Source organism: Wyeomyia smithii, chromosome 3 (genome assembly GCF_029784165.1).
Source record: "Wyeomyia smithii strain HCP4-BCI-WySm-NY-G18 chromosome 3, ASM2978416v1, whole genome shotgun sequence".
Classification (NCBI taxonomy): domain Eukaryota; kingdom Metazoa; phylum Arthropoda; class Insecta; order Diptera; family Culicidae; genus Wyeomyia; species Wyeomyia smithii.
The window spans coordinates 194,713,298-194,733,363 of NC_073696.1; the positions used below are offsets into that span (position 1 = coordinate 194,713,298).

At 38.5% G+C, this 20,066-nt stretch overlaps 3 protein-coding genes and 1 long non-coding RNA gene across 13 annotated transcripts; 1 reads left to right on the plus strand and 3 right to left on the minus strand.

Moving 5' to 3' along the window:
- Positions 1-372: 372 nt before the first annotated feature.
- LOC129728973 (uncharacterized) lies at positions 373-6,775 on the minus strand. The gene is made up of 9 exons (XM_055687448.1): positions 6,718-6,775; positions 3,886-4,115; positions 3,088-3,233; positions 2,863-2,950; positions 2,552-2,746; positions 2,335-2,496; positions 962-1,079; positions 790-902; positions 373-732 (listed from the first exon to the last, which is right to left on the minus strand). Exons 1-9 carry the CDS (start codon positions 6,773-6,775, stop codon positions 448-450), a joined length of 1,395 nt encoding a protein of 464 aa, XP_055543423.1. The 3' UTR covers positions 373-447.
- On the plus strand, positions 3,655-16,403 carry LOC129732718 (zinc finger protein 271-like). 7 transcript variants are annotated; one of them, XM_055693852.1, is made up of 8 exons: positions 3,655-3,995; positions 4,054-4,336; positions 14,123-14,600; positions 14,656-15,191; positions 15,253-15,589; positions 15,660-15,765; positions 15,902-16,108; positions 16,167-16,403. In XM_055693852.1, the coding sequence occupies exons 3-8, from the start codon at positions 14,460-14,462 to the stop codon at positions 16,175-16,177; spliced, it is 1,338 nt and encodes a 445-aa protein (XP_055549827.1). In that variant the 5' UTR covers positions 3,655-3,995; positions 4,054-4,336; positions 14,123-14,459; the 3' UTR covers positions 16,178-16,403. The 7 variants fall into 7 exon arrangements, with proteins under 7 accessions (XP_055549827.1, XP_055549821.1, XP_055549822.1 ...); XM_055693846.1 differs by having other exon boundaries at positions 15,902-16,104; XM_055693847.1 differs by having other exon boundaries at positions 4,054-4,117; positions 15,902-16,104.
- Positions 12,643-14,175, minus strand: LOC129732721 (uncharacterized). 3 transcript variants are annotated; one of them, XR_008729327.1, is made up of 2 exons: positions 14,145-14,175; positions 12,643-13,113 (listed from the first exon to the last, which is right to left on the minus strand). It is a non-coding gene; the product is annotated as an uncharacterized LOC129732721 (long non-coding RNA). The 3 variants fall into 3 exon arrangements; XR_008729326.1 differs by having other exon boundaries at positions 14,050-14,157; XR_008729325.1 differs by lacking the exon at positions 14,145-14,175 and adding an exon at positions 13,176-13,548.
- On the minus strand, positions 16,305-19,853 carry LOC129732714 (poly [ADP-ribose] polymerase). Of its 2 annotated transcripts, XM_055693839.1 has the most exons (4): positions 19,424-19,852; positions 19,086-19,333; positions 17,831-19,017; positions 16,305-17,770 (listed from the first exon to the last, which is right to left on the minus strand). In XM_055693839.1, exons 1-4 carry the CDS (start codon positions 19,680-19,682, stop codon positions 16,474-16,476), a joined length of 2,991 nt encoding a protein of 996 aa, XP_055549814.1. In that variant the 5' UTR covers positions 19,683-19,852; the 3' UTR covers positions 16,305-16,473. The 2 variants fall into 2 exon arrangements, with proteins under 2 accessions (XP_055549814.1, XP_055549813.1); XM_055693838.1 differs by having other exon boundaries at positions 19,086-19,853.
- Between the last annotated feature and the right edge of the window lie 213 nt (positions 19,854-20,066).

The following is a 20,066-nucleotide window of genomic DNA, read 5'->3' on the forward strand; positions in this document are numbered from 1 at the left end:
GGAAAGTTGTTATACCTCATTCACATGTACTTTGATATACGATGATACCTATATATTCAATCTGCTTTGCTCGCGAATTATTAGATCGAAAACCACACACACTTAGAATATTTCACTGACTTCTGTAATTGTTTTACCGAAATTTCAACAGCTGACCTTTCGGTAAAATTTTCGGTAATGCAAGCCAGTACAGATTGATTTGTAATGTAACTGACATGTGTCAATTTCGACAGAATGATTCTGTAATGAAAGAAGAAGAAGTCCACCTGTCATATTTACCGAACGGTCCGTGAGGTATATAGAGCTCCTGTTTATATATAAATTTTGATTTTTTTTTTTGGAAAATTTCGGATATAATTAGCAACTATGATGCAGTATTTCAATGCATTGTTATTAATTGGATCAATCATTACTTATGATGCAACTGAATGTAAGAAAGAGTTTGGTTTACTTCAAGCTGTGTAGAAATTTTGTTCCTGTTGTGCCCAGGTTATCTACACATAAAACAGCACTCTTAAAAAATAAAAAAAATTGTTTATCGGTAGCTGCAGGAGAAATATTAAATACAGTCATTGCTTCCAGATAAATATTAAACGCAGATCGTAAATCGCTTCCAATTGGGATGTTCTGCTCCCGTATCTGGAGAATGCAGTCTTCGGAATCCGCCAAATATGCACCACGAACAATTAACAAAAAGGAATCTGATTCAGCTGTAGGAATATCATCTTCCTCCTGAAAAACAAAATATGAAAGGTGAGAGAATGCCAATATGAAAAATCGAAGACTTACTTCAATCCAGTGCACTATTCCACTTAGTGGATTATTGGTTTTAATATCTCGACGCATTTTCGATCCCCTGGAGAAGTTTTTATCTCTTATTATGGCCAATGCTCGGATGAAATCTGCAATACATTTCTTCGAAATATTATTTTATAATTTAAAGATTATGTATAATATCTACCATGACTGAGTTCTGTATGTAGCTGGTTAAACTTGGTGAGTGTTTTGGTTTCTAATCCACTCCATGATTCAAAAAATGGTGTTGCGGTTGGTTTCATCAAGGAAAAGTCGAGTGAAATCTGAAAGATAATTAATTTCAATTGTCAATCTATTTTCAAAATTACTAAACAAGTAATTATTCACTAAATCAATAAAATCTTGAAAATAAGTGATGAACTTAGCGAAATGACCTACAAGTTTTCGTCAGAATTTTCGAGAGTTTCGCAAACAAAATTTCATACCATCTGATTTACGTTAGATCGATATATTGTGTTTCTTTTAAAACAAAATGAGCCATACGAACTGTATGGCGACGATTTCTGCGACGAATCCAGCGCATTTTGTTTTGAAAAGAAACAGATAATATTTGCTGAATGTTCGTCTAAATATAGTGCTGGCATTTGTTAAAAATTTGGCCGAGCTTAACTAGCTGTGGGAATGTTTTCCGAGATAAATTAAGTGTGTAACATTTCAACTGATGCATTGGCCAACCAGCAAAGCTCAACCATATGTTAAGTTGTGGAAGGAGTAAAATAACAACATAAAAAAACATGCACACTCTTGTTTTGTTATTTATTTTGAAAAAAAATATAGTCAGTTGATTCGGCAATACGAAACGCGTAGAAATTATGGCAGAATACTCAATATTGTCGAAACGAAAGCGACATTCTTTATAATAGCTCTCGCATTTTGTTTTCAATGAAAAGGAATCGCAGGTAAAACATTGTAAATATAGTATCAACTTCTGAAGCAACCAGGAAGGTATGTTTTACGAACAGCTTCACAGCCCTTGTACACCGTTCTCCACCACCCCGTAATGGTTTGGTGAGTTTTTATAAAAAAAATTCTTGTGCTAAAACATACGCAACAAAATATTGCGTGCGAAGTCATAGTTATATAGCGTACACATGTATACGCAATATATTCAATGAGGTGCCAAAAAATATCGACTACTTGAAGTTTGTTTAGTGGTAGGGCTTAAAAGTTTTGCTTTTCTAAAAAAGCCTCCATGAAAATTTAAGCTCAATCGGACTTCAGGAAGTGAAGCCTCGAGAAAGTCGAAGATTCACTTTTTTAACTCATGAAAAAATGAAAGGATAACCTCTATGGAAAATGAGGAAACCGATTTAATGAAATAATACATACCATACATCAACATCCTGCGATGATATACGACATGAATCAAAATCCCGTTAAAATTCTCAATATTTTGATTTTTTTAGTAGTTTTCGTCAGAAGTCAGTTAACAAAATTTCGAATATCTACAACTTCATTTTCCTTAAATATCTGATTTCATTAATCCGATTTAGGTCGAAAATCAGTATTGATACTCACCAATTCACCTTTATATGCTGACAGTACAGGAAACGTAGCAAACATCTTGGAAAACGATGAGTCAGTGCCATTGCCATGTCTGCTAACGAAAGTGATCTCCCATAGTTCAAAAATACGTGCTCTTGTTTGCTGGTTGGGGACTATGTATTTTAGTTCAAGTATCTGAGAAACTGAATATATTTTTTTTCAGCATTTGATCCCCGACTGAAAGTCTTACCAACTCCTCAAGCTCAATTTCGTTGAACTCCACTGATGAAGGTGTAATAGAAATATTCCCGCAGGATGGCAACTCATTCAGGCGGCGACGTTTGAACACACGGTCTTCTGATTTACGCGCCAAGTACTTCATGCGATAATGAAGGCGTCCCGCATGTCGATTCAGTCCTCTAGCGTGAGCATGAAACCACAATCCCTAAAGGTGAACATAGAATCAAATTTAATGTATACAATTGTGCTTTCGGTTGCTGCATACATATAATGTCTAAAATGATTTAAACAAATTAACAATTGTGAGCTTTTGATATTTACCTGTGGAACTTCTGAAGTCGCTGCAAGCGCTGGATATGATTGGACGAGAGAAACAGCTATTTGGTTCTTATAAAAGTTATTCGGTCGGCTGCATATCAGAAAATGTTTGAATTACGTTAGTATTTTTTATTAAATGTAAAAATTATTTGAGGTTAAAAGATATAAGAATTTTGTTATGATTCCACTATGTTTATTTTAAAAAAAAAAGTGTATATATATGCTTACCATCCATAAAGCGCTTGTAAACAGTCACATAACAGTGTGCCAATTCGCCTGATGAAGCTACCATCGAGTCTCTTATTCTCTCTTAGCACCTCCATGATTGCTACGCCATCAGCGGTACGTTCAAAAACTCGATCAATCTCAATAATCTGTTGAAATTTACGAGTAAATAATGGGAAACTAGCAGATACCTTAGAGAATTATGGCCAATTGACTTCTTCCTTCTCTTCTCAATAATGGAATCTGTCTCTGGTTGGAAATTATGATCATGTGCCTTAAGCGACATCCAGTGCAACCAGTGCAATCAGAATAGTTTATATTTAGAGATATTTATTCATATTCAACATAACAACGAAACAGTGAGAGATTCTAGGAAAAATACTGTAACCCTGCGATAGAAATAGCAGATACATATTTAGCATACGAGAACTTGCTCGAATTATTGCTGTATTTGCTGTTAAATACCTTTCACTGCCGGGATCCCAAATGTGCAGATTTGTTTGCAAAACGTTTTCGAGTAGTTACAGACATTTTTCGAAAACATCTGGCATCTCTGTTTCACTGTTTTGTTATTATCCTTTTTTTTTTAACAAAGCGCGCCGAAATCGTCGTAATACAGTTTCTATGGCGACGATTCGGCGCGTTTTGTTTTAAAAGAAACATACAATATAAATAAACATTTCAAAACATTGTTCTGGTTGTATTGGACACGGCTTAAGACATGAAAAAACAGTGTCATAGTTGTCATCCTCTTGGCTTATAGTTATTATGTTGTTTTTAAAACTTGTTTTCTATACACACCTCTTCCAAGGAAATCCCTCGATACGGCTGTTCTGTGTCCCAACTATTTTGAGTTTCTACAACATCCATCTCCTGCTCCTGGATCCATTCTTCATCCGTTGAAGGCTGAGGTAACTGTTCTTTAAATTGTGATTGGATTTTTTCTATCATTTTGGTCGTTAATTTTAGTCGGCAGTAGTCACGTTCGTTCAACTCGAGGAATGTTTCTAGATCAAAAATTTCTTCATCCCCTGTAAGAATGATATATATGATACAATTAGATTGTAACATAACAAAAACATCTATGATGTCCTTGAACATACATGTATAATCATCGTCAATAGTCGCGGTTATAACAACGTCTTGATATATATTTTGTTGTGCAATTGTATGGTGACCAGAAGGAAAAAGTTGCATGTGTGAAACAATTTTCGATGTTGAAAAAGTCCACCCGTGTTGTAGTTTCCAACTCGTAAGCCTCATAGTAATCGTTGTAGTCTGTAGTGTCACAAATTTGCAGAAGAAAAAATAGTTTATTGGAATGCACTACTATTTCCTGATTTATTCCGTATGATGGGAGAAGGGGATTTTCGTGTTTTTTCAGGCCGATGACTAGATTAGGGCGAAACTCAATCCCGTTTAATGTTACCGTTTTTGGAAGGTATACGAATTTTAGTTCTGACGGTAAATAGGATTCACTCATGCATTTAGCGCGGGCAGTAAGAACTCCCGATTGATGAAGTAATTCATCATTAAATGGACGTTCCAGAATATTTAAAACCATTCTAAAACATTGTCTCTTAGCAAGGCTGTAGCAGATATTTTTAAAATTTCTACATGTTGCAGCTTGATTTTTATCAATTTTATTAGTTTGTTCGAACTGGAGGCAATTATATTGCTTCATCGCCCCACTTTTGCGTATACATGTTGAATAGTGTCTGAGATGATGCAGCTTATTAATTCGACGATCAAAGTTTTCATAATAGATATTTTCAAACTGCATTATGTAATCATCTAGTTGACCCAAAAGATGTTCTGAAACTACCGGTGATATAATGATCCGTACTATGTTAATCGAATCTCCGATCATTCGCATATATTTGCAATCTTTGGGAAACCTGTGGCCAAAAAGAAACGGAAAAGCACGCAAGAGCAACAATGCTTGTGAAGGTGTTTGCTTCATCTTATGTTTCGTCGGTTGCAATAACATCTCGCTGCTAAAATTAGCTGATGGCTTATTACTGCGATCGCTATACCCATATCGGAATGTGTTTATCCGGTTATTGATGTATGTTGCGTTAATTTTCATGCATTAGTCACTAGAATAGCGTCCTAAAACAAGCTGTAGGACCAACGGAACGACACCCTCGGCTAAATCGTGCATAGGATCGAGACAGTAATTATCGCTTATATGATAGAACTGAAGCTCGTTCAGTGTACACCCGGACGCTCTCAATCCACAATCTTTCTAAGCTATTAGACCTTCTTGGACTGATGATAAATTATTTTCGTACCACTCTCTGGTACGAGGAGGATATTCAGCGAAAGGTTGCTCATTGAAGTCATGCCTTGTTATCTGACACAGTCGACAAAATAGATTCGCACTAGGCCCAAGTAATTCGAAAACATCATGAACCGCTAATGTGTCACCGCAGAAAATTGACACGACTGCTCTTATAGTGAAATTTTGTGCTCCATAAAAAACTGTTATCCCATTCTCTAGTCGTTTGAGATCAGTAATTAGAGGTTCGAGGATTTTTTTGAATCCGTTCCTCTTTGCATCTATTGTGTTACAAAACACTAAAGGAAATACAGTTCTGGGTGAGGAATTCCATTTCTCAGGAATGTTTTGAATTTTAAAACTAAAGTTGGTGATCTTGTTAATTCCTGCTCTAGAACTGAAAGCATTACCAAGCTCCACCTCATCTTGGTAAATAGTAAGCCGTATTGCTTCCGGATACTGCTTAAAGAATGGTTTTTGTTTATAAGTTTCGGCTGTTTTATAGGAACTGTATTCAGTAACGCAAGGTGTAACCGTAGACGACAAATATGGTTCAGATAAAAGTTTTCATGCTTCCGGGTCCCTGAATACCAATTTTAAGGTGTCCACAATGCTGATATATGATGCAGTTTCGTTTATTAGCACTTTTTTTAGGAACCGAGTTTATATGTCGTATGTCCTCCCGACGGGCCAGCAATAGTTCGCGTGGAACTGGTGCAGAAATGGCTAATTGATTTAAATTTTTTTTTGTTTAGAGAATGTGTTAACTTCATCAAATAAATGATCCAAACAAAATATATCCTGGAAAATTAAAGAATCTTCTGAGCCAACTGATATATCGTGGTCGTCAAAGAATTCGAGTGTTTTTTCTTTCAGGTATATCGTAATATGCTTAACAACGGTGTCACACAGTTTTACAAAACTAGTTATTTTAGCTTGCGGTAACCCCACGTCTGATGTCATACGACAAAAGGAAAGGTTTATAATTTTCACGATATCTTCCAAAAAAGAAACTTTAGGTGCTTCGCTAGATTCTGCTCTTATTTCGGTTTGGTGTTCGATAGGTTGGATGTGTTCTTGAAATTTTCGTTCTTGCGGGTTTTCTCCTAGGGGGTGTTTTTCGAGAATGTGACGTTTCAGAGTATAAAAACTGCCATATCGACAGTCACAATGTTGAATTGTACAATTGAAAATCATGTTCGCTGCCTTAAAATGGTTTTGGCGGACATGCTCATTAACATGGCGATGCAAACCAGTCACATAACCTGCGACGTATGCGTTACAAAAACAACATTTTATGCTGCTGTTTGCAGCCTGAAAAAAATTGCTATCATTTGTTAATATATACATACTGAAAATTTTTACCGAGCGGTCGTGTTGCTCCCGCAGTTGCTTCAAAACACTGTCCATTGTTAATATTCTGCTCAAAATAATATTTTACCGGCAGGAGGAACTTTTTCAACTTCAAATGTTAAACAAACAAAAACAAAATGGCAACTTTCGGCGGTATGATGTGGAATGGCCAGTCGCTCTCTTTCTATCACATGCAAATTTTCGTTTACAGAGGTAAAATCGTTTGATGTGCATGGATAATATTCCTATCGTATCTGTGACAGAACAAAATTGCGTATTTTCGGTAACATAATTTTACAATATTCGGTAACCGAGCAAATACCGAAAAACTCGGTGAAGTAAAAATTCAATAAAAATGAGATTTGTAAATAAATGGTGAGCTTTTGTCAAATTGGTGGAAACTCGCGGATTGATTTGTGTTTTCTAGAACATACCGATGAGTTCCGTACTTTTTTTTACGGACTTCGGTTTTTTTATTTAAGTGTGCATGTTTGGTTGTACAAAAGTTAGTTCTCGCGCGAGTAAACGCATTTCTAGTTATGGTTGGTTTAAATAAAGTTAAATAACAAATTCGTGTTGTTTTACTCGGCCAGTCACAACAAATCAATTTCGGTATTCCGAATACGTGAGACGTACGCAAAACGACTTGAAAAAGGAGCCTAAACGATTTTGGTCGTTTATTAACGAGAAGCGTAAGCAGAGTGGACTCCCATCTAATATGTTTCTTGAGGGCCTGGTGTCTGCTAATACTCAAACTACCTGTGACCTGTTCGCGAAACACTTTGCTAGTGTTTTCAGTCCTACCGTAGCTTCTGATTTACAAATTGACGACGCCATGTGTAATATTCCCGAAAATGTTTTCGAGTTAAACTCAATTCACTTCAGCGAAGCTGATATCGAAGCCGGTCTCCTAAAGCTTAAGACTTCTAATAAAGCGGGCCGGACGGAATACCATCAATTGTACTTGAAAAATGTGCTGAAGTGTTATGCAAGCCACTACAAAAAATTTGTAATATATCACTTTTACAAAATAAGTTTCCTGAATCATGGAAAAAATCATATATCTTCCCAGTATATAAAAAAAAGGAGATAAATGCAACATTACGAATTACCGCGGAATCACATCTCTATGTGCCGGGTCAAAACTGTTGGAGATTCTCGTGGGTGAGCTTTTATTTAGTAAAGTGAAATCGTACATCACAATAGAACAACACGGCTTTTTTTCCCAAACGCTCGATTAACACAAACCTGCTTCAATTCTGCTCGTCTTGCATTAAGAAAATAGAGGAAAATGCTCAAGTTGACACAGTGTACACAGATCTTAAGGCGGCTTTTGACCGCATTGACCACCACATTTTGTTACGGAAACTAAGCCGACTCGGTGCTTCTGACGGTTTTGTTAATTGGCTACATACTTACCTGACAAACCACAGCCTTTCAGTGAAGATTGGGCCCACTGAATCTCGTACCTTCTGCAACCGGTCTGGAGTTCCACAGGGTAGCAACTTAGGACCGTTACTCTTCCTGATATTTCTTAACGATGTTTGTTTTATAACTCCATCTGGATGTAAACTACTATATGCTGACGCTTTAAAGATATTTCTTGCTGTACGGTTTTTGGAAGACTGCAAGCAATTACAAAATGTTATTAATCAGTTTGCAGAATGGTGCCGCTTGAAGAACCTTACGATTAGTGTTTCAAAATGCTCTATTATTAGCTTCACTCGACGTAAAAATCCTATATTGTTCAATTATAAAATCGACGATGCTCCTCTTGGAAGAGTTGACGTAGTAAAAGATTTGAGAGTCACCTTCCAAGGCTATCCAGCTTTTTACGCACCATAATGGCGGACGCTATAATGAAAAAATCGTAATATGTTACCTACCCTCTTGACAACTCTGCTTACGTCAGTTTGACTCTTCATGTATTTCGCACGAAAAACAATAAATCTGGCAACATTAATGTTGCCAAAACTGCAGAAATCACAAATCTGAAGTAAGCAGAAGTTCACAAATTACGAACGTGCATTATAGCACCCGTTATTATGGTGCGTAAAAAGCTGGATAGCCTGCGATATCTTCACTGAATCGAGAGTGGAATGGGCAATTAACTCCTTTGAGCCCTATAAGTCCTTGGGATTGGATGGATTATTGCCAATAATGCTTCAACGGTGTAAAAGGGTAATAATTCCGTTCATAACCGAGATATTTAGGGCTAGTTTAACACTTGATTATATACCCACTAATTGGAGAAAAACGAGAGTGATCTTCATACCGAAGGCAGGGAAACGCGACAGAACACTTCCAAAAGCCTTCAGACTAATTAGTCTAACATCCATTATGTTAAAAATTATGGAAAAACTCGTTGATTACCACGTCAAATCAACTTACATCAAAACCTCTCCGCTAAGCAAATATCAATTTGCATACCGAAGCAACATGTCAACAGTGGATGCGTTACACATGCTGACTACAAAAATAGAGAAATCTATAGAAGCAAAAGATATCGCACTTGCTGCGTTTTTAGACATAGAGGGAGCTTTTGATAATGTATCCCATCGTTCAATGCTCACAGCAATGAGATGTCATCGATTCGATATATATGCTTCAAAATGGATTCAAACAATACTGAACAGTCGTGAAATAACTGCAGTATTGGGAAATACCACCCTCACAAGAAAAATAACAAAGGGATGCCCGCAAGGTGGAGTTTTATCGCCTTTGCTGTGGTCACTGGTTGTAGACCAGCTGCTTAGAAACCTGACTGAACAAGGTTTCGAAGTATTCGACAATGTAGTTATTCTTGTGAGGGGAAAATTTGACAGTATAGTATCGGAAAGAATGCAGTTAGCTCTGAACTGCACTTTAGAATGGTGTGAACGAGGGGGCTGACCATTAACGCCTCAAAAACAACCATTATTCCCTTCACTCGGAAGAGAAGGTATAACATAGATAGCCTGAAATTGGGTGAAACCACACTTATGCTTTCCATTGAGGCCAAACACCTTGAAGTGGTTTTGGATCAGAAACTCAGCTGGAATGCACATATTGAATATGTCATCGGTAAAGCTACGAGTGCCCTCTGGGCATGTAGCAAAGCTGTTGGCAGAACATGGGGTCTAAGGCCAAGTATGATTTATTGGTTGTACCAGGCAATAATAAGACCAAGAATAACGTACGCCTCGCTAGTGTGGTGGTCTAAAACAAAAGAAAGGTCAACGCAGAACAAGCTTGGCAAGTTGCAAAGGCTAATTTGTAATGCAATTACAGGAGTAATGAAAAGTGCTCCGTCAAAAGCCTTAGATGCAATTCTGCATCTATTACCACTCCACCAGGTAGTACAACCACACACTCAGATTTTATTGCCGAGAACTCAACAGCTGATAAACTCTGCGAAATGTTCTACAAGTTCTCGGCAGAATTTTCAAGAACTTCGGCAAACGAAACGTCAATACTTGCTGGTTTACGGTAAATCGATATATTTGCTGAATGTTCGTCGAAATTTATTGCTGTCATTCGTTAACAACTTCGCCGAGCTCAATCAGCTGTTGGGAAGTTTGCCGAGATAGATTAAGTGTGTAGAGGCGTAAAAAAGTGCATTGAGACTAACACGCCTTGAAAAAGTACCTGATGGAGATCAGACAGGCCAGCTGGCAATCCTCAAACATTTCCAGCTGAGCAAACATATACCAGGTATCGAAGACTGGATGAATACAGAAGCAAACTTCGAAATACCTTCCAAAATCATAGAGACCGAACGGGAAGTTTGGGGATAAGGTGGCCCGAATATTCGACAAGGCTCTGTCGTCTTTTACACAGATGGCTCAAAAATGAATGATTCAACCGGAGCAGGTATAAATGGTCCTGGGATAAGTATTTCGATAAAAATGGGCCGTTGGCCTACAGTGTTCCAGGCCGAAATATTTGCAATTTATGGATGTGCACAAGTCTGTTTGGCTAGGAAATACAGGCATGCTAATATATGCATTTTTTCTGATAGCCAAGCAGCACTTAAAGGAATAAAAGCCTTCACATGTACCTCTAAGCTAGTATGGGAGTGCATCCTTTCACTAAAACAAGTGGCAGAAAGGAACCAAGTATGGTTATACTGGGTTCCTGGTCACTGCGGAGTGGAAGGCAATGAAAAAGCCGATACGTTAGCTAGACTGGAGTCATGTACCGATTTTATTGGCCCAGAACCGTTCTGTGGGATGTCATCAGGCGCCTTAAAAGCAGAATTGAGAACCTGGGAACATAGGACTATACAAGAGAACTGGATATGCTCAGTAGGGCTACGCCAGTCTAAGCGCTTTATAAAACCAAGCGTGGAGAAAAGCCAGCAATGGCTTAGTTTGAATAAAAGGGGCTAAGGACAATTACTGGACTGTTTACAGGACACTGTCCAAGCAAGCATCACCTGAAACAAATTGGTCAGTCAGATGACGAAATTTGTCGTCTCTGCGGGTTCGAATGTGAAACCGCAGAACATTTGCCCTGCCACTGCAGTGCACTAATACAGCGCAGAATAAGAGCCTTTGGAAAAGGAACTTTGGAGCCTTTTGAGGTTTGGTCTGCGAATCCTAATGAGGTAATACATTTCATACGAAATTCAGTGCCTAATTGGGAGAAAGGGTGCGGTATGACAACGACGATCACTTCCATCACTAGTGATATGTCTGCCACGAGTACCTAGACTAAAGAAGAGGTATACCACAAAAGATCAAAATAATGGTCGCAGTGGTCCAAATCTTACAAAAAAAATGGTGCGTGAAAAGCTGGATAAATCGTAGAGCTGTTAAAGCGCGTGGAAAGTTTCGGAAATTTTACTCACTGTCAAAACGGCGTATGTACAAAGGGGCAGGCAGAGCGCGTGGTATAGTCTTACGGGTATTGATGCTACAGTGGTGATAGATGGGGATACTTTAGAAGTAGTTCATGATTTTGTTTATCTTGGTACAGTCGTGAACGTGTGATAACGAGGGGTGCCACGAAGTGGTCTTGTGCGGATTACGTAAGCAGCTACAGATCCGCACTAAATTTGCGCTCTACAGGACACTAATCTTTCCAGCGGTACTCTTCACACCTGATTCGCAGCATCATAGCATCTTTGGGTCAATACTCGGTGGTAAGCTAAAAAACGAAATGTAAGTATACACGAACACGATGATGTCCTAACAAACAATTTTGTTGTATAACAGCTTGTTAAGCTTTAGTTCGGCCGAAACCAAATTGTTTGTTGGGTTTGTCAAGCTGATGAAATACGGCAGGTTACAACGAACGGCGAAGTAATTATACCTACCAATTATGCTGACGAACTTTTTCTACTTCCGCATCTTCTTTGGGTTGTCATCATCATGATGTAAAATGAGAATATGGTGTAAAACCTGTAAAGCAGGAAACTTTTACATCGTCACCGCTACTTCTTCGCTTCGTCCGCTTGCAGTAAAATCAAGATAGCCTACGAAAACAGATTTAGACGAGGTGAAGTAGCGAAAAAAATTTACTGGGTTGTCTTTGTTGCTCAGATCATTCGGTAAATGAGGCAAAATGCGTTGGTCTGTTTTGTTCCAGTTTATTTTGAGAGTAATTCAAAATAGAACTCGACATGGAACAATATTTCAAGCGTGAGTTTTCAAATAGACGTATGTAACATCAGCAAGCATCTGAGAAAATGGAGTAACAAATTTCTATTTGTATGAATAAATGCTATTTAAAATTGTTTGCTCTATGATCGGGTTTGATTTTAGCAAGAGTTAAGTGAAAAAATTATGTTTTTATTGTATGTTTCAACATACTGTAAATTCCCCTGCACAAGAAGGTACCGAAAATTTCACCGAATCCAGTGTCAACATCATGCTGAGTCCTCGCCTGGTAGAGACTGGACTTATACTTTCGAGTCATAGATGTCAAAGAGAACTATGCCATTATATTCGTGCTCAGTATGGCAGCACCTTTATTATCATTAGTTAAGCCTTTAATAAAACTTTATAACAAGACAATATATAAAACCCTGGGGGGTTACCATGTACACACTTGAAGTTGCACAGTGAAACCCTTACTGGGCGGCAAAGTACCTCCAACGGACCCCGGATCTTCGCTAGAATACCAAGAAGAAAACCAAAAATAACACAAACTGCAAAATAAAACAGTTCAAAATACCAAAACAAAACGCGACCTGTGTTCCATATCGATATCGAGGCTAAACTAAATAGCCCGTGATGGCTGTTTCCGCTGTCGAGCAAAACAAACCCGCCGAGACGTCGGATCGGCGATCTAGGCATTCATAATGTTTGGCAGTTTTATTTGATCCCTTCTACTTATCACGTAGTTAACTCGAGAACAGCGACGGGAATTTCAGCCTCTCCGTAGTTACTACGATATTTCTCAGTTCGTTGCTGCAAATAGAATGAAGAACGCTCATCAATGATTTTTAAGAACTTTAACCATTCTTACTTACCATTTCTCAAGTTAAAATTTATTAGTTATAAAGTCTGTATTACACTCTTTGGCCAATGGTCAAATATTTAACCTCCTGACATAATGGTCAAATTTATTTGACATCATGGTTGTTGTTTGCCCGTGTTTGCCCCATGTAAAAATTGGAGAGTGATAAATAATTATCTTTGACCAAATTTTTATCTGTCAAAAAGTGACAAATATTTGACGCTTGGTCAAAGAGTGTACTACAGGCTTAAGTGTGTTTTTAATTTTACCACGGAGTCGAAAATTGGGTTCATTTGTGAGTTTAGGGGTTAAAGGCACAATATGGGATCTTAATTTCGACCATTATATTGAGGTATGAAACTACAGTAATTTCATAAGTTTTAATTCTGTGAACAGAAAAATCAAGCAATAACAGTACAATTGAGAAAAAACTTTCACAAAAGTTGATATAAACTAAATGATATATGCCAAATTTTCCACTGAGATTTGTTGCCACTCGGTTTAGTTTGGCAGAAAATTGTGCTCTTCACAACGTTATTTCGATCATAATTTTTGTAATTGTTGACTTTGTTGAATTGTTGTTGTTGACATTTTGTAATTATGAAATATTTTCCTAAGTGCACACGCAACATTGAAAAGTTTCAAAGTGTTAAATATAATCGTTTCCCGTAATTACAGTAAGTTTAAAGTTCCCCTAGGGGGGCGAACAATGGGGGAAAAGCGATTTTTAGGGTCGTTACCCTATTACTTTATCAAGAATAAACGAATGTTTGAAATGACCAACACTAAGCTCATTAATCTGACGCTGCTAAATATTAAGAATTCACTTTTAAAAGAAATAAGCGTTCATGCGAAATGAGGTATGGTACTTTCAAGAATTAAATAACTTTTTGGATATATTTTGTTTTGAAATTTAATTAAAATTAACACAATCTTTCTATTTTTCTATTCATTTTTCAGTAAATTGGCAAATTTTTCGTACAGCAGCACAAACGCGATAAAAGTCAATGGCGATAATGACCAAAACAAAAGTGACAGCTACCTCTGGTATTATACGCACACCATTGCAACTGCTCGGAAAGTGTTTTTTTTTAAGCTGCAAAGCGTAGTCCGGGACGGGATAGTCCTGCCGTAAAAACGAATTCGACATTGATATCCAATCGAAAACCAAGCAAATAATATCCAATCGAAAACCAAGCAAAAATATCACAGTAACCATTGCAAAAATCAGCATAATTAATAATTTTTAGTTATGTGTACTTGAAATTTGCGTTTTTGGTTTATCATTTAATTGAACATGGAAAACTCGTACATTGTTATGCCCGACTGTTGCCGATGCTGTTTTGTTGAGGAAAGTGACATGATTTATGTATTCGATATTCTGGATGAATTTAACAGTAAAATATCCGATTTGATTGCCGACTGTGGCGGAATTTCAGTAAGCTTTGTTAAATTAATTTAGATTACCTTAACTTCCAGTTTACATATTACAGATATCAGTTAGTGACAAATATTCTAAGAGTATATGCGGTGATTGCCTCAACCATTTGGCTAACGCTGTCCGTTTCCGGCGACAATGCCAGAGAACACAGAAGATTTTTCAAGATGCCAACGATGAATCAAAGATGCTGCTGGATGCTGAACAGAAAAGGACACTGGATTTAACACAGGAAGAAATGAAAGACGAGCCAAATGGAGAACATGAATCTGTAATTCAATATATCATAGCAGAATCTCCTGACGACCCCGAATTGCAGGAATTTGATTACGACAATTTAATCAGCAGTCAAAATAGCGAGTTTGAAGAGGTAGAAATTAATCAATTGTCTTATAAATCAAGCACTTTGATCGATTTCGATCTGGTATCCCAAAATATTGAGCTTGAACCAACGCTTTCCTCTGATGCACTGAAACTAAGTTACATATGCCCACAATGTGGGGCAGGATTTGCGCTGCAGAAAAACCTTACCAAACACATAGCCATTCATGAGAAGTCTATTTGTGATGTGTGCTTAGCAGTTTTTGAAAGGTAAGGGTGACATTAATTTAATAGTGCTATCTTAAAATTAGCATTTCTATGTGATTTCTAGCAAGGAGGACCTCGAAAAACACAAATCGACACACCAGTGTTCCAGTCAAACCGAGATGCGCTGCTCTGGAGAACTAATAGGGGATCACTTGGAAGAACGCTGTAATATCAAAAATCGACATTCCTGCGCATATTGCCAGAAGCTGTTTGCATCCAAATCAGCCCTTGCAGCGCACGTTCGAGTGCACACTCAGGAACGGCCTTTTCCCTGCAGCTATTGTTCGAAACGATTCCGTACAGTGGGTGGTCAAGAACTGCACGAAAGACGTCACAGCGGGGTTAAACCGTACCACTGTGATATATGTGGCAGGGGATTTGCTGAGAGCAGCAATTTGAAGGTTTACACTTAAACTGGATGATAAGTTTGCTGTGTTATATTTAATGTTCTGTCTTTTGTTTTTTTTTAAGGTTCATCGTCGCACTCATACCAGAGAAAAACCACATGTATGTACCGTTTGTAATCGTGCCTTCGCAAGAGTATTTTTGCTTAAAAGCCACCAGCGTATTCATACAGGTATGTACTGCCGCTCCAAGCATAACTGTCCCATATTCTGTGCAAACCTAATGGACGCTGGGACAGTTATGCTTGGAGCGGCAGTGTACCACGCATCAAAACGAATAAATCAGGTAAAAAATTCTATATTTTTAAGGGGAACGTCCATTTTCCTGTCCAGAGTGTGGCAAATCATTTCGACAGCAGGGGGATTTAAGTACCCACCGGCGCATCCACACCGGTGATCGGCCGTACCGGTGCGAGGTTTGTAATAAAGGATTTATAAAAAGCAGTGGTTACACACAGCATAAGAAAAGGCACGAAAAGCAGTTGCAGAAGTTCACCTCCGTTGCAGTTTTTGTAGGTTTTAGTCATTCCATGTCGCAATGTCAACCTATCAAGTAAGCTATTTACTTTCACAGGACGATGTTGAGGATCTGATCGACTATGAATATGGAATTGAGGTAGAACCGGGAAACTGAAGTTAACCGATTTTTTATGTTAACAATGTAATCGAATCAGACTGAATTCGGTATGTTCTAGTCAATGATAAGCATACCTTTAACTGTTATCGCGGTACGAATATGCATATTACTGTAAACGAATAAAAATCAAAGAATATACCGGTAAAAACATATCGTGATGTTTTGTACACAACACGGTTTAAAAATAATTGTATTTGAAAAGATAGGAATCTCATTTGGTGTGAAATTTTCAACCGCTTACCATTTAATAGTTGTACTTGAAGTTCATTTTGAACAAATACTGACAGTTGACCTGAGCTACGTCGTATACGATGTATTCGTTGTACAGCAAAGACGTACGCAGATTTGGATCTTGCGTAACTCCTTTACCGTACGGAATCTGAACACCATCTGGCCGAGTGTAAACGTCGTTGGGATCTGGCTGAGTGCGACCCACGCCCTTGGTACTGTGCTTGTCTGCCGGTAGTTTGGTAACGTAGTGAGCCTGTGTGAACTCTTGCATATCTCCCAAAGCTACTTCACATAGTAACATCAAACCGGTAGAATTTAGAGAACTTGTACAACAATAGTTAGCCGATTTTGAAACCATATCGGCAAAATAGATACCCTTTCCGAACATGTAACCCGTAGCGGGTGCTTCAGGTGGTGCAATTTTCAAACCATGTGACAGAATACCGACAAAGTTAGTGAGACGCGATCCGTGCCACAAAAGTTTACGGTTATGCAGTTTTTTGAACGGCCTGTATCGGCGAATTTCACCTTTGCGTTGAATCTTGAATATCTCGCTCACTTCCAGTTGGTACGCGGTGTGCGTTTCAGCGTGAGTATTCTTCACGTACTTCTCGAGCAGCTTAAACTCCTCCGAATCACGCTTAAGTGTTTCCATGTCTGTTTTGAGTTGCTCATAGTGAGCATCCAATGGATTTTTGGTATCATCCGTTTCAGCATTCAACAAACTATAAGCGATTTCAATCTCCATCAAACTTTCGAGCATGGCTTGTTTATCTCTAACTTGTTCCACGGTGTCCAAAATGGTAGGAGTTTCAACACCAAAATTATGTGGAATCAACGAATAGAAACGATTGGATGCGGCAATGAATTGCTGGTTACTGCCTCCGTTAACAATCAAGTTTGATATTTCCGTCAGTACTTGCATCGCTTCTTGGAGCTGCTTTTGTGACAACTTTCCGAGCGGCATTTTTTCCATGTCTAATTCGAACTCCAACATTACCTTTTTCATGGTATCGACATCAAACAACATTCGCACCAGATCCTGCACGGCAGGTTCTAACTTAGATTTGATATTATTATTTTCTGTCAGCTTTTTCGTCTTGTCATCTCCATAGTCGATATCTACAGTATAGTACAAACCAGGACGCTTTTTGAAAAGACCTTTGTTGTGTGCCTCCAACGAGTTGCCAGTCTTATCCTGGAAGTGATGTTGGTAAGACTCTATCGCGTCGTAAATGGTATCGCAATCTTCCACTTTGTTCCCGCCTATTGTCGTTCCTATGCGACCCCAGGCACGGAAGAACCAGTAGCTGGAAAGCAAATTATTCGGTTGTAAAACATCAACTAACATCATCAAAATCACAACTTACCGCTGCCCAATGTCTGATTTCAAAACTTGCATCTTGAAGTAAGAATTCTTGTCAGTTTGAATGTCCACTTTGTTCAGAACGCAATTGTACACCAGCTTGCCATCTTTGTACACATGGGCCACGTCAGCTAGTCCCGAGTCCGGATCCACGGCCAATCCCCCTTTCAATTTGAGAGTCATCTTGGTTGGTATCGATTTCGTGTAAATGCTTTTCTTCGATTTGGACTTTTCCTCGTCCTGCGGGATACGAGTATGAGGGTCCGAGCCCCAATCGCAAATGGATTTGCTCGTAATGTAGGACAATGCACCACCCGCTTTAGCGTCCTCGAGAAAATCTTCCGGAACTACCTGAATTTGCATGTCTTTCGCCTCTTGCATTCGGCTTCCCAATTTTTCTACTTCTGATGGAGTAGAGATTATGGCAGCAATAGTATTAGTAATTTTGGTTACAACCTTGCCGCCGAGCTTTTGAATCTTATCTTTGAGTTGGTCTTTCGGGGTCTCGGTTTTGCCGAGAATCACAAACTGCATATTGTACAGTGGGGGCTTTTCACGCTTTACTTTCGGCTCAAGAACTTCCTCCTTTTTGACTTTCTTCATTGTTGTACTCAAGCTAGGAGGAACATATTTGATAACGCGGTCGCTAACTACGGACTTATATTTTTCAAGAAACGAATAGGACTTCTTTATTTCAGAGGGAAGCTTAGTTGGAATGCGTGGTGGTTTTTTATCTGTGTTCAAACATTTAACCCACTCAGAAAGGTTTCCCTCGCACTGGTAGGCTGACTTCTGAAGTACATATTGCCCTTTGCATTTGGGACAAGGCTGCAACGCACCAAAGGTTAAGATGTCACACACCCGTTCCAAACATTCACTCGGACCTTCCGGAATCGCTTGTTTGTTCCGTTTCAAAATGCTGATCAAATCTGTTTTCTTTACGTCAAGATCCTTCAGCTTATCCCGAATTTTGTAGAACGCTTTTTGTTGTGTAGCATAAAGCTTTTCATCAACAGCTTCTTGAGCGGAATCGGTTTCATCTTTTGGCTCAGCTTTGAGTTTTTTAACTGGAATATCCTCCACTTTAATCGCCGGTAACAAAGTTTTAATTTTCTCTTTATCCTCTTTTTTCATTAAATTGAAGCCTGGCAACATCTCTCCCTTCTCGAAGTACCCCAATTCAGAACGCACCTGGCATCAAGTGAGAGGTTAGTAGAAACAAAGAAGCATCTACGTCTCTACGGGAATGCGAAACTTACCTGGGCGAAACACTCGATGTGATGCCACAGTGCCTGACCACCATACTTCATGCCGACTTCAGTTGTGTAATCAACTTTTTTGATTCTTGGTTCATCTTTCAAAATTTTTATTTCGCATCCACGACACATTGCACGACCGGATGACGCATATTCAATTCCGTAATCCTTCAATGCAACAGTCTCTTCAGCCGAACGCTTTTTTCCTTTTCCACCCTTTTTCGGGGGTACCACTCCAGTGCCAATCGCAGCTGTAGTAAATGTTTGAACATGAATAATTAGTAACTGAGAATTAGTAATTACGATGCGAAATATTTCTTTGAGAATTGGGTTGAACTTACCGATTTTTTGGCGAATCCTCTCTTGATCCTCGTAGCGCAGATTTTCGAAGTGAGCCACATCTCCTTCAGTAGATGGCCGAAGTTTTTGGAAAAAACACCGCTCGTGATACCACTGGGCTTGTTTGCCGTCGTGAAACGCCGACTGCACCATCGCCCCAAGACGTAGTTCATCTTTGTCTATTTTGTTCTTGCAAAGTTTGCACGATGCCCGGTTGCTTTTTGCATACTCCGACACGTACGGCAAAGTATCGGCATCCATTAGAACCGTTTTTCAATGTCTATACCACGAGTTCGGAAACAATTTATTTTATCGAAGGAAAAACGTATCACCAAAACACGAAAGCACAAGAACAACGTACAACTTAACATTCAAGAGAAAAATGCAATGTCTCTCCACTCGCAGACTCTTCTTTTTTCTTCTTTTTTAGCCAAATTGCGCTACCGGCATTCGAGTTGCCAGCATTTATTGAATAAATGGTTAATAGAAAACTTTAAACGCATACTAAAGAACTTACAGAAGATGAAAAATGAATGAAGGCATTTGATTTTTCATTACCTTCTAGGTGGAATTATTATTATGTAATTTAAAAACAAATAAGAATATGAGAAAATTAAATTATTTATATTGATTATTTAAAAAAAA